This window comes from Antechinus flavipes, chromosome 2 (assembly GCF_016432865.1).
Source record: "Antechinus flavipes isolate AdamAnt ecotype Samford, QLD, Australia chromosome 2, AdamAnt_v2, whole genome shotgun sequence".
In the NCBI taxonomy this organism is placed as follows: Eukaryota; Metazoa; Chordata; class Mammalia; order Dasyuromorphia; family Dasyuridae; genus Antechinus; species Antechinus flavipes.
Window position 1 is genome coordinate 582,929,280 of NC_067399.1, and position 14,449 is coordinate 582,943,728.

Sequence of the window (14,449 nt, forward strand, 5' to 3'; positions counted from 1 at the left end):
ATAATCCTAGTATCATTGAAAGCAATGTTTCTTTATTTGCAACATCCATTTTAAAAAATTGAGTTCCAAATTCTCTCAGTCCCTCCCCCAACCATTGAGAAGGCAATGGGAAATCGTGCAAAAATATTTTCATATTTCATTGTTGCAAAAAAAGGAAAAAAATAGAAAAAAGTAGAAAACAATGTTTCCTTAGGTTTGTTGTTGCTGATTTTGTTGAGTCATTTTACTGTGACCTCTTTTGGAGTTTCCTTGGCAAAGTTCTTACAATGGTTTGCCATTTCCTTTTCTAGCACCTTTTATAGATGAAGAAGTTGAGGCAAACAAAATTAAATGACTTGGGTCATTCAACTAATAAGTGTCTGAGATTAGATTTGAACTGAAGTCCTCTTAAAGTCTAGGTCCACCTCTCTATCCACTGCACCACCCACGATTCTTGAGACTCTATCTCAGAGACTCTGTTTCTACTCTATCCCACTTCTGTTTTACCTTTGAGTACTTTTGTTATGATGGAATGTTTTACAAAATTTTTGCCTTATATAAATTGTATTACCTCTTTGGGAAAACATTTCTATGGTTTACATAGATAACCTGGCACTTTCAAAAACTGGAAGAGGTCCTGGACTTTTTCAGTAGCTCTTTTTATTACTTGTAGATTCCTGGGGAAGAATCAAAAGCCAAAGATTCATTAGTTGCAAACAAGGGAATATTTTGAATTTATTGCCCAAATTCATTGGATTAAAAAACCAATTTTGACATTTAAGTCCAAGAAATGTTTTAAAGAATTGTGTGTTGCTTACCATTAGATCAATTCTAGCAATTCCACATTTAATGAAGTCTTATGCCCATCGCTAGGGCTGCCAACTATAGATGTGATTTTTGTCACCTGCACTGAGAATCTGATTTGACTGGTTCTTCAGGTATTATTTCTGGTCTGCCTCAATGGACTTTTTGTCCTTACTCTCCTACTCTTACTAAGAATGTGGCAAATTGTGGGAACATTTTCAATATGTACTTTGAATTCTAAGCAATCAAATCTAAACTGGCTTTTGAGTGAACATATTACAGTTAATTTTAATGATTTATCTTGCTAATGAGGGGAAGTTGTATTATTAGCTTGAATTAAGGCTTGATACTAGCTTTCTGCATGTCAATGGTAGAAGGGCACAGATAATGTCTTTGTTATTTCTTGTCATCAATGTTTGCCTTCATACTCCATCATTCTTCAAGGTTCCTGTGAATGCTATGGTAGCGTCCACAGTAAATCACAGTGTAGTTGAAAAAAAAAAAGATCTGAATATTAGTCCTTGGGTATCATAAATTAGTTTTAGTTGTCATGTTTTCTTTTTGAGAGCCCCTCCTCCCCACAATATATAATAAGAAGGAATTGTGCAAAATGACTCATAAGGCCTCATTTGACTATTAAAATTCTGTGATTCAAATTGGGATTAATCAGATCCATTAATTAACAATTTCTACGTAGCTTTTAGGTGAGTATTAGAACCAGACTTGTTAGGGATTATTCTTGCTGTTTTTAAGCATCTTTTTGAGTTGCCTAGGATTTAGTTTTGAAAAACAAATTGAAAACAACAACAACAAAAATCCACAAGTATATTGCTTCCATTAAGAAGATATTGGGAAAGATAGCACTTTCCTGGAGAAAACTAATTTAGAGTTGGATAGGTTTTTTGGGGCTGCAGTGCAAAGAATTTTGGAATTAGAGGCTGAAGGCTCAAACCCTACATTTGATGCTACCTATGTGACCAGGGGTAAGTCAGTCAATTTCCTTAGGCTACAATTTGCTCATCTGAAAAGTAAGAGGGTTTGATTAGTTGACCCCTGAAATTCCTTTTGCCTCAATGTCTGATCCTTTGATTCCTCATCATTGGAGCTTAGTACCAGGAAGCCAGATGCCTTGAATTGAAAATACTCCATTGGGTACAGGTGTTGTCATGAACTCTCAAATTAGAGTTATAACAGCTCATTTGCTTCTGAGTTTTTTCCCATAAATCACAAAATTGTTAAACCAAGTGATGAAATTGGGTTACTCTGATAGCTAATAGGTATATCTGGATCTTAAAAGTCTTTCTTAAATCCAAGTTTTCTTCTGAGATTTCTTACATCGAACATTGTGGTGATGTAATACTCAAATTGCTACCACTTTCTTGATTGAAGAGACTTTGTCTTTTCAGGCAGGAGCTTTTTCACATGCAAAGAGAATTCTTAAAGGAAAGGACCCGCTGCCGAGCCCTGGAGGAGGAACTGGAGAACCCCATGAATATACACAGATGGAGAAGACTGGAGGTAACATCTGGCAGAGCATTATTCCATTTCCAACTCTGTTCCTCTACCCCACACACATTTTCTAACCTAGAGCACAACATGAAACATGGCTTTGTTTAATACTATGTAAATTGTCATAATAGAAGAAGGGTGAGTGAAATTTAAATTGGGCTCTGGAACAGCCAGATGGTTCAATCAGGTTTTGTTTAAGAAGTCTCTGGCAAAATTGCCTACTTGGAGGCTTACAAAGATGTTCAACTCAAGACATCACCTACTACTCTATTGTCATTGTTTAGGTTGTTTCCTGCCAGTTAACTTTTGTTCTGGCTACCACTTTATGATTGTACTAGCCAGTAGCATCTTCACTAGCTTTCATTTGGGCTTTGCATCCTTTTCTTTCTTGTAGATGCAGACATCTCTTGAATTAGTGTCCTCCCTCACTTTGTCAAGGACTAATAGATAGATAAAATGTTCATTCAATGCTTACAGTGTGCCAAGTACTAGTACAAATGCAAAAAACAGTATTTTGTTATTAACTAAGGCCCTTCTCTTTAAGATTTTTCAAATACCATTAGTAGATAACATAAAACAATTTTATTTTAATTTTATGTCTTCCTGATTTTCATGATTACCATCAAAGCACCACCACAGATATTATATTAAATCAAGAAAAACATACAGATGAAATTGAGAGGCAGGCTATGTCTATTCAAGAAGATGGTGGGTGCCCCTTTAGTAGTTTCACCCAATGCACATGTAAGAAAGGTGCCTGAGAGTAACTGAACAACTCAAGAGTTAAAAGAATATGAATATTTTGATGCAAGGAAAATGGAAATAATGGGAGAAATTAGCCAAATAGATTTCAGGAAGTAATTTGTTTTCTAAAAAAAAATTTAATAAAGAAAGTATTAAGGGTAATGTTTAATAAATTGTTACGTAAATAGGAGGCCTGAATTTTAACAACATTTAGGTCTGCCAAGAGACACTGCCAAATGTAGTCCAAATACATGAATATCAGTTGGCTCTGTTGGATATCTGTTAAATAAAGTCAGAGCCAACTGAAATTTCTTCTTAAATTTTTTTATCCCTTCCCCCAAAACTCATTCATCCCTAATCAAATTCTTAGAGTGGCTTAGCTGTTTTACCAAATGAGTGACAATCTGGATGCTCCTGAAGACATGTACTTGGAAACTGTGAATTCATTTACTGACAAGATTGTTCATTCCTTGTGTTTCTGTGCATGCTTCTACAAAGTGTAATTCCATGTCAGTGTGTCTCAACAAAAGAGAAAATGGAAGCTTTGAAAAGATTTTGAAAATATTTAGATAGATTTTTTTTTTGAGAGGGCTTCATTAAATTGTCACATCAGGTCAATTGAAAGTCCAGAGAATAATTACTAATTTTTATTTCTGTGCCATGAGTTTAGATTGAGAATAGATAGTTATTGGAAGGTCAGCCTTCTGTGTCATGAGCTTACATTAGGACTAAATGTTGTGGTTACAGGCAGGTACCGATTATTAGAAATACACTTAGCAGAAATCCATCCTACTCCTAGTGTGCTCTAGATAAAGGATTTGCAAAACGTTAGCTCCCTTTTGGGGATAGCTTTCCATGATCCCATCTGCCCATGCCTTTATGATTCTTTCTGGTGTTAAGATGAGGTTCCATACACTAGCATAGCAAAGTTCAAAGGGAAGCATGGATCACAGAGAGAATCTATCTAGTTCCAGCCCTTATCTCTAGAGATAAGGATGTTTTCATCAGCTCTTCCTTGGGCACCTTGGGTTCTTTCCTTATCATAAGTACCTACTGTAATTGTACCATAAGAATTATGAGTTCTAGTAGTATTTGACTCATTGAGAATAGGGATAGAATTTCACTATCCCCAGTGCCTATCACAGAGTAGATCTTTAATAAATACTTGTTGATTTATTGATAGTTTATATGACTAACCTATTTTTCCTTTCGAGGAACCCCTGAAAGTTTTTAAAGTGTTTTTGACAAGATCAAGATTGATACTAGTAGATGTAAAATTGACTTTTAACCTTCCCTAGGAAAGAGGCATCTTGGTTTAATAAAGTACAGCATTTGAGGTCAGGAAGATATGAATTAGGATCATGCCCAGATACTTCTTGACTCTGACCCTAGGAAATCATTTAACAAGTCTCTCTGTCTGTCTGTCTCTGTCTCTGTCTCTCTGTCTCTGTCTCTGTCTTTCTGTCTTTCTCTTTCGATTTTCTCATCTACAAGATGAGGATAATGAGACCCTCTACTTCATATGAGGATCAAATGAAATAATATGTGTAAAGTATTTGGAAACCTTAGTGTCACATAAATGTTAATAAGGTCACCAAAAACCTTATTAAGTGCTTATTATATTGCAAGTATAATAATAACTACTGAGGATACAAATAAAGACAAAAAATAGTACTTATTTCCAAAGAGCCACTATCTAGTGAAGGAGACAAATGTACAAATAAAATTTAAGTAGGATAAACTGGGGCTACACTCAGGGAATGAGGAGGACTAGGAAAGGCTTCTTGCAGAAGGTGGGATTTTAGCTGAGACTTAAAGGAAGCTAGTCTAATCGGGAGACAGAGATGAGGAGGAAGAACATTCAGTGAAAGTGCACCAAGTTTGGAGATGGAATATTATATGTGATAAACAGCAAAGAGCAGTATCATTAGTCTGCAGATTATATGGAGTGAACTAAGTATAAGGCCACCAGAAAGGCAGGAAAGGGCCAAGGCATGAAAGGCTTTGAATGCCAAACAGAGGATTTTATATTTAATCCTAGAAAGGTGATAGGCAGTCAGTGAAGTTCATTGATTGGGAGATGACATGGTCAGATCTACCTCTTAGGAAGATCAATTTGATAGCTGAGTAAAGGGTGGATGGGGGTAGGGAGAGACTTGAGGTAGATCACCCAGCAGGCTTTTGCAGTAGTTCAGGTGCAAGGTGATAGGGTAGTTATAGTGTCAGAGGAGAGAACTGCATGTCTGAGAAATGTGACACAGTAGCAGGTGACAGGACTTGGCTTTGATTTTCTATGAAGGGAGGAGAGAGACTCCTGACTTGTGAGTTTGGGTAACTGGGAGCATGGTGGTGCCCTCAAGAGTAACAGGAAGGTTGGGACAAAGAGAAAATAGTGAATTCAGTTTTGGACATATGTATGGAATAGTTGGAGATCTCTAATAGGCAGTTGGATTTGTGAGACTGGAGGTTAGGAGACAGGTCAAGTTTGGAGATTTGAGGATCCTTCAGCTTAGAGATGATTGAATTTAAGGAAACTGATACAATCATTAAATAGAAGAGTCTATAGGGAAAAGAGAAAAGATTCTAGGACAATACCTTGAGAGATCCTTGTGGTGAGAGGCCTGGATGAAGATATATAAAAGAAACAGGTATATTTGTATATAGGAAAAGAACCAAGAGAAGGTAGTATCAGGAAAACCTATGGAGAAGAGAAGATCAAAGATAAGAAGTGGACATGTCAAGAGGTCAAGGATAAGGCTTTAAGAAAAGGTCATTAGGTTTGGCAATGAAGAAATCACTGATGAATTAGGAGAGAGAATTCTCAGCTGAAGACTATAAGTTCAGAAATGGGACTTTTAGAAAGTTAAGAGAGCAATTGGAGGTATTAATTGTAGACAAGTTTTTTCAAAGAATTTAGCCACAAAAGGGAAGAAAAATATGGGGTGATAATTAGTAGGGATGGATAGAGCAAGTAAGGGTTTCTGGGAGGATGGGGAGACATGAGTGGGTTTATACATAAGTAGAAAAACTATCACTAGGTGGAGAGAAACTGAAGATGTGGGAAAGTAGGGATAATATAAGGGCCAATCAGCTAGAGAAGAATGGAGGCAATGTCATCATTTGTGCATGAAAAATGCTGTTTTGGTAAACGAGACTACCCCTTTTCATGAAACAGGTGAAAGAGGTAGTAGTAGAAGATATCTAAATGATGATGTGAGAAGGAGAGGATAAGAAGGAACTCTTGGTGAATATGAGGCAAAGTACTCAAATGAGAGGGCTGGAGGAGAGGGAACAGTGGGAAGTTTGAGGAAGGATGAAAATATTTGAAAAACTACTGTAGTAAGTGAGATATTGACTCAGGGTAGCGTAAAAGGTTGTCTTGCTGTAGTGAGGGACCTGTTGAGGTTATATCACATAAATTTGTAGTGGACCCCACTGAGTATAATTTTGTGATTTTCCTCCAGTAAAAGCAATAGATAGTGGGGTTAATCTATGCCTAAGGCTTGATAGGGCCAAATTATTGTTTGAATAAAAGTACAAAGGAATCATGAAAAAGGGATAATGTAGAGTTGGATAACATAATAAAATGTAATAAATTAATAGCTGGGATTGTGGAAGAGACTATGAAACTGGCACTGAACTCATTGAGAATGGAGGGTAAAAAAAAAAAAAGAGAATGGAGGGTAAGTGTGTCCTGATTGTCAATAGGTAACAACTATCAGAATCTTGGTTGAGCGATAAATAGGGATTAAATGAATCTCTAAGGAAAAAAGGTTATTCTGTGAAAGTAGTAGCAAAGGAGTTTAGCAAGAGGAAGAAGGGAGTATTCTGATTCCCCTGCTGTAGCCAGTGACTAGTGGTGATAGGGATAGATGGCCAGAGAAGCTATTATGTTGTCAGGAGGGAGCCAGGTCTCAGTGAGCACAAAAAGATGGAAAGAGTGAGAAAGGAAAAGATTTAAGAGGAAAGCAGATTTGTTGTCTTTGGAGCAGGCACTCCAGAGAGCATAGAGGAAGGAGTGTGAAGGTGTGAGGGAGAGAGAGTATAAAGCTTTAAAGTGGGAATGTGGGAGGTTTGAAAAAGTGGCTAGTGATTGATAGAGAAGGGGATTGAAATGATAGCTGGAAGCAAAGAAAAGAGAGAAGGAGGAGAAATGATAGAGTATGAATATGTCAGTTATTGAGTAATTAGTTCAGGTAGGTTATAGGCATCAATAATTGTTGCCACAGGTAGGTGTCACCCTAAGGCTTTAGGCAGTGGTGTGTACCTGGAAGAGGAGGTATTGGGAAAGTTAACTGGTGTGGGGTGATGTGGGAGGCTAGAGAGAGTAGTGGGATTATGACCAATGACTCACTGAGGCTTTTGTTATTAATATCTGATCTTGGCTTCTGAAGGTCAGGGTTCAGGTCCTGCTGGCTTTGTCAGCCACTTGACATCTGAACCCCATCTCTTTTCCTATAAAGCATAACTGTTGGACCAAATGGTCTCCATGGTTCCTTCCAGCTCCAAATATGTGATCTTCCTGTAAAAGAATCTCTATTCACAACCTGATAACTGAAAACCAACCAAGAAAAGGTTTATGACTGTGTCTCACTGGTGCCCTGGTCCGAGAGCTGTGGGGGCAGATACCCTGCTCCCTCTTAAAGTCTGGGGACTTAGAATCTGAAAACAGCAGTTGTGCTTCTGGGATGCTGACTGATGGCGCTGAATGCTCTTTTGTCCTTCCTTTTGGACAGGCCAGTGACCCCAGTACTTTTGAACTGATACAGAAGATCCACACGCTGCAGAAACGCCTCATCAGCAAGACCGAAGAGGTGGTAGAAAAGGAACTGCTGCTTCAGGTAGGGTTGTTGCCCTTGGATTTTACCGATATTCTCGGCCTGGACCTGTCCCTGCTGCTCTCTGGGAGATGATGCTCATAGTGCCCACATCTGTTGTGGTGAGCGTGGCCTGCCTGCTAGTGACCAGCAGATGGCGACAGAGACCCATAGTTGGAGAACCAGCCAGGCTGAGTGCTCTCTTGTGCCGGACTCATTGATAGCTAGAGGATTCTGGAAAACAAAGTGAAAGGCCACACTTGTTTGGACTGTGGAGATGGGTTTCTAGCTCTATCTGCTGAGGAGTGCCGGGGATGTCTTCACCGCAGTTTTAATTCGGGTAACGAACTATCCTTGAACTTAACTGATTTGACCCTAGATCTCAATCTTCTGAGTAGATAGAACAAACGAAAAATTATTGGGGTGGAGGCAATTATCTCAAGGTCTTTGGCTTGGCAAGTGTGGGTCCCTCCCCAACGCCACAGTCAGCCTGTCAACTGTACACAATTAAAAAAAATCCTCCCCAGCATGATGTAAGTGCTTTCCGGTTTTCCTTCTTGGCCTATGAGACTGTTTCCCTCCACTATGGTATTGGTGTTTGTGAAAAAAAAAAAAAACAACAGTAAGGAATGAATCATCTCTTTTACAGCTACTGGTAGAAATTGGGGGAAAAGAGACATACCAAGATATTGCTATAACTGTACAGAGCCATATGTGTTAATTTGTAGGCCAGAAATGTCAGAAAGAATCCATTTTAGGATATGGATTGAGAAAAAGTCATTAGGTTTGACAATTAAGAAAATCAGTCTTTTGCTATCTCTGATCCCTCACCTGGACTCTCAAATAAGTTATGCCTGAGAGTAAACTTAGGCTGAGGTGAAATGGAACATGGTCTTGACCACCACTCTGAGTTTTATAGATAGCCTAACGCATTCCCAAAACATTTTAGCAGTGGCAGAGAAAAGATCAGAATTCAGAAAAATGGAAGCTTGGAAGTCTTTATTCAAATCAATTAGTTAGTCCTCAAGTAATATGTTCATCAAGTCAGGCTACTCTCCAGACAGACTGACCTGCTCCGTAGCTGACATGTGCAGTCTCCTAGGACTTAAACGTCCCAGAAATCCACTTGTGTCATTCTTAGAGAAAAAATTCTGGGTGATTCAGTGGATTTAAAATTTTTCCTTCTGGTGGTTACATCAAAATGTTAGGAAAAAATGCTCTGCATCTAACCTAACAGAAAATGCTGCAATTAGAAATGATGTGTTTGGTTGAATTGTAGATTGTATAAAAATTCCTTTTAAAAAATGGTTGATATTTTACTTCTGTGAGAAGGGATTTTAAGGAAATAAACTGGTCCCTTCCCCCTCTTGCTGCTTGTATAGTGGGAGGACAAGCTGTGCTCAACTGAAATAATAACTTCCTTCATGGTGATTGGTTAGATTCATCTAGAGGGTAATGGGTGAGCCTTTAAGGGGTTTTCATGTTTAAAGGAGAATTCATGTTTTAATGTCTTTATGTTTTGTTATTAATGTCGGTCTTTGCAATGGTCTAGAACTTACAGAAGACTTAGATATACTTTTAATTCTGATGCTTTTATCTTTGTGTGTATGTGTATGTGTGTGAGTTAAGGTATTATGAATATATTAAGGTAACTGGATATTTGAAGTTCTTTGTTTAAGGACAGGGTTTGAGAAAGGTGCTTTAGTACTGATGGAAAGTGCTTTAATAAGGGACTAAAAAGAATGGATAGAATCTCTTGCCCAAGTAAACGAAGACACTTCCATTTCTGAAGCTGTTCTGATGATTCTTTGTTCCTTTTCTGCTGAAAAGTAGAACCACAGTATCTTATAATTGGAAAGGACCTCATGTACCAGTTAGTCCAACTTGTATCCAAACTTGTATCCAAACAAGAATCCCCTCTATAATAGGGCTTTTTAAACTCTTTCCACATGCAATCCCTTTTCTCCTGATAAATTTTTATGCAACCCAATCTTGAATCTGAGCTAAGGTGTTTCTGGAAGTATTTGTGCATGCATAGTACAAAGTGTACCTGTTATGTGTTCAAAATCAAGGCTGCAGTGAAGCTGGAGTATGCACCATGGGCAAGTGCTGCCAGAAACACCTTGGATTCATTACATGCATTTGATTTTGAATTAATTTTTAGTCACTGCCTTCAGAAATTTTTTACTATTGCTAATTTTTTGCAACCCCTTTTTTCAGTTATGTGACTCCATATTTAACGAGCTTTGCTCTATTGCATAAAAGTGATGAAATAAAACTTTTGCTTAATGACTTCCTTGAAGTGGGGAGAGGAGGTGGGAGGTGACCTACAAACCTCCTGGGACTTCCATTCCACTTTATATATAATTTCTAGGAAGCTTAAATCTTCTCTTCTGCATTTTCCCTCTATTGTTTCCAGTTATATTCTGTGGGGCTAAACAGAAGGAAAAAACACACCAAAAATGAACCCCTCTTCCAGATGAGATTCCTTCTATAAATAATTGAAAGGTTTCTATAATGTTCTGCTTAAGATTTCTTTTCTCTTATTTTAACATCCCTAGTCATTCTGAACATGATCTCCAAGCCTTTTGTGATCCTTGATGCCCTTCTATGGACAATCTCTAAATGGGGACTTTAGAACTGAACACAGGCTTACAGAAGTAGTTTGACCAGTAAAGAGTATGGGAGGGTTATGAGATCCTTAGTGCTGGATACTGTGCTTCTCTAAATATAGACAAAAATTGCAGTTTCTCTTTTGACCACTGTTTAATATTAAGGGAGCATGGTGCAGTGGAATTTTACACAGTTGACTTGTTTTAAGATTGCAGGCTACTAAAACTCTCATTTTTTTATAATCTGCAGTCTGGTCAGACCTTCCCTATCTTATGAAGTTGGGTTTTTTTTCCTAGCCCAAAGTATGTGATTTTTATTTCTTATATTCAATTTCATCATGTTATATTCAGCCCAATGTAAGTAATCAGTTAAGGTGTGGTAAGTATTCTTTCTAGCTTTCAGCCTGCTGTCTAGATCTTATCAGGTCCATTATAAGAACTGTTAAACAGCATAGATCCTTGGGGTACTTCATTAGAGACTACTTTCTAATTATCAGTGATTATTTTTTAGTCTTTCAACCAATTCCAAATTCATCCATCCTACTAGGATAGCCCAGATGACTTTGTCAAATTCTTTCTTAAAGTCCAGGTATAATAATGATAGCTACAGCATTCTCTTTACTGTTATAACCCTGAAGTACACTGATTCTAGTGCCTGTTGTTCATAATGAAACCATTCTGGCTAACTCAGTGAACATGACTTCCTTTTCTAAATGTTTTTGGTCAACATTCCCTTTTCCAGAGAGCCTACTATCTCTAGATTCCTTGGTGTTTTGTTGTCATAGTCCAAAATTCAGTTCCAGATGATTCAATCTTTTTAAAAATAGAAATTATCTTTTTTAGTTTGATTTGAATAAACATCAACAAACATGACCTTTTTCCATATGCAAAGAACAGGAAAAGAGGTTTATATATGAAACAATGAAACTCATGTATATGTGTATGTGTGTGGCTGTACATATATGCAGATATATAGATCTATCTATCTATATACATTTATATATATATATATATATAAATATTACATGGCAGTACGTTTCCTAATTGTTTTAATCCCCTTCTAAACTTTCTTCTGCTTTCTTCTGCGTATTTTTAAATGCTTTGGCACTCTTTTCCTTTTTCCTTTTTTTTTTTTTTTTTTTTTTTTTTGAAAAAACATGATTACTATCTTTCCAGTTCCCCTCACAACTTTGCCCTTATCTCCTCTCAATAAAAATCATCCTTTGTAACTAATAAATATAGTCAAACAAAGCAAATTCACACATTAGTCATTTCTGAAAATACATGTACTTATTCCATGCCTGCATCTTACCACTTCTTTTCTATTTGGTGGGAAAAAGCATATTTGATCATTAGTCTTTCCAAGTTGTAATTAGTCATTTCATTGATCAGGGTTCTTGTTTTTCAAAGTTATTTTTCCTTTATTGTATTCACTATTTAAAATGCTCTGACTTCATACACTTCACTTTATATCAATTGATGCTAGTTTTTCTAATTTTCTTTAAATCTATCTTTTTCATTATTTCCTACAGAGCAATAATGTCATTATATTAATATATCATAATTTGTTTAGTTGTGTCCCCAGTGGATGAGTGCCTGCTTTGTTTTCACTTCTTTGGTGCATCAAAAGTGCTGCTATGAGTTTATGACATCACTGGGTCAAGTTTAATGACTTTTGGGGTATACATACTACTCTTCACAATGGATGGACCAATCCACAATTTCAAGTGTACTTTCTATCTTTTTTTTTCCTTTCTAATCTGATGGGTATGAGATAGAACCTTAGAATTGTTTTAATCTGAAGTTCTCTTATTAGTGACGTGAATATTTTTCATATGATTATTAGTATTTCTTTTCATATTTTTCATTTGTTCATATTGTTTGATCTTTTTTATTGAGGGAATTTTTCTTATACTTTTATAATTATATCACTTTTCTGTATACTTTGGATACTAGATAATAGAAATTTGTTACAAATTTTTTTCCACTAGTTCACCATATCTCTACTTCATTGACTTTGTGCTAAAACTTTTCAACTTTATGTAATCAGATTTATCCAATTTAATTTTTATAACCATCTGTATCTTTCCCCCACCTTTCTATGAAATCTCTCTTTATCCATAACTGTGAAGACCATATTATCTCCTTTTCCTTAATTTGCTTATGATGTGACCTTTAATTATGTATACATTTGGAGTTCATGCAATATATAGTGTGAGATATTGGTCTATGTTTAGTTTCTTCCAAATTACTTTCCATTTTCTCTGAATTAAAAAAAAACCTAATAACAAATAAACCACATAATTAGTCCTTACATCAGTAGTTGGTCTTCTTAGTTTTAGAACACAGTAAGATGCTATGCTTAATTGCTTTAAGATCTTGCCTATCTAATTTATTCCATTAATTTTCTATTTTTAAACCAATACCATTTTAATTACTTTTTTGTAGTATAATCATCATCATCATCATCATCATCATCATCATTTATATAGCATTAAAAGATTTGCAAACCACTTTATAAATATTCTCTCATTTTAGGTTTATAAGAAATCTGGGAAGATAGGTACTATGATTATCCTTATTTTATAAATTAGGAAACTGAATCAGATAGAAGTTGTGACTTGCCTAGGGTCCAAGGTCATATTTGAACTCAGACTTTCCTGACTCTTGGTGCAGCATTTAGATTTGGTACTACTAGGCCCCTTTCCTTCCCAATTTTTTTTATGATCTCCCTTGAGATCCTTAGCTTTCCATTCTTCTAGATGAATTTTACCATTTATTATAATTCCTTTTCACTGGATGTTTGTTGGTAAATACTGAAAAGCTGATCATTTTAGTGTATCTGTTTTATATCTTTGTACTTTAATGGAGTTAATTGTTTTAATGAATTTTCAGGTGAATCTATAGTATTACATAAATCATATCATCATCTTTAAAATGCAGTAATTTTGTTTTTTCTTTGCTTATAGTTAATTCCTCAATTTTATTTGTCTTATTCCTACAATAGCATTTTCACTTAATGATATTTTACTTTTTTCAATGATATGTAAAGATAATTTTCAGCATTCATTTTTTGTAAGATTTTCAATTCCAAATTTTTTATTTTTTTTCCTTTCTCTTTCTTCCCTTTCCTCAAGACAGCAAGTAATCTGATATAGGTTATACATGTACAATCATTTTAAACCTATTTCTGCATTAGTCATGTTGTGTAAAAAATGTCAGAACCAAAGGGAAAAATCATAAGAAAGAAAAAAGCAAATGAAAAATGGTGAAAATAGTATATATGCTTTGATTCATAGTCAAGTCTCCATAGTTCTCTCTTTGGATACAGTTAGCATTTTCCATCCCAAGTCAATGGGAATTAGCTTTCCTGAATAATATAATGATCCAAGACAAGTCTATCAAAATTGATTATCACCTAATCTAACAAGATCCCCCCAAAAACATTGGCTACAATGTTCTCCTGATTGTGCTCACTTTACTCAGCAATAGTTCATGTAAGTCTTTTCAAGTTTTTCTGAAATCATACTGCTCATCTTTTATTATAGAACAATAATATTCCATAACATTCATATATCACAACTTATCTAGTCATTCCCAATTGATGGGCATCCATTCAGTTTCTAGTTCCTTGCCATCACCAAAAGAGCCGCAACAAATATTCTTGCCCATGTGGATTGTTTTCCTTTTTTATGATCTCTTTGGTATATGGTGGATCCAGTAGTGGCAATACTGGATTAGAGGGTACTGCACAGTTTTATAACTGAATGGGCATAGTTCCAAATTGCTAGATGTGGCTAGATAAGTTCACAACTCCACCAGCAATGCATTAGTGTCCCGGTTTTTCCACATCTTCTTCTTCTTTTCCTGTCATCTTAGCCAATCTGCTAGGTGTGAGATGGCACCTCAAAGTTGTTTTAATTTGTATTTCTTTAATCAGTAGTGATTTAAAGTGTTTTTTTCATATAACTATAAATTATAAAA

At 36.0% G+C, this 14,449-nt stretch overlaps 1 protein-coding gene across 3 annotated transcripts in view; it reads left to right on the top strand.

Annotated features, from left to right (window-relative positions):
• Positions 1-14,449, top strand: part of CFAP58 (cilia and flagella associated protein 58) — a 118,894-nt gene that overhangs the window by 48,710 nt on the left and 55,735 nt on the right. For all 3 annotated transcript variants that reach the window (XM_051981363.1, XM_051981365.1, XM_051981364.1), the window contains exons 14-15: positions 2,190-2,301; positions 7,773-7,877. In XM_051981363.1, the coding sequence (XP_051837323.1) occupies positions 2,190-2,301; positions 7,773-7,877 (217 nt within the window). The remainder of the gene's footprint in view (positions 1-2,189; positions 2,302-7,772; positions 7,878-14,449) is intronic.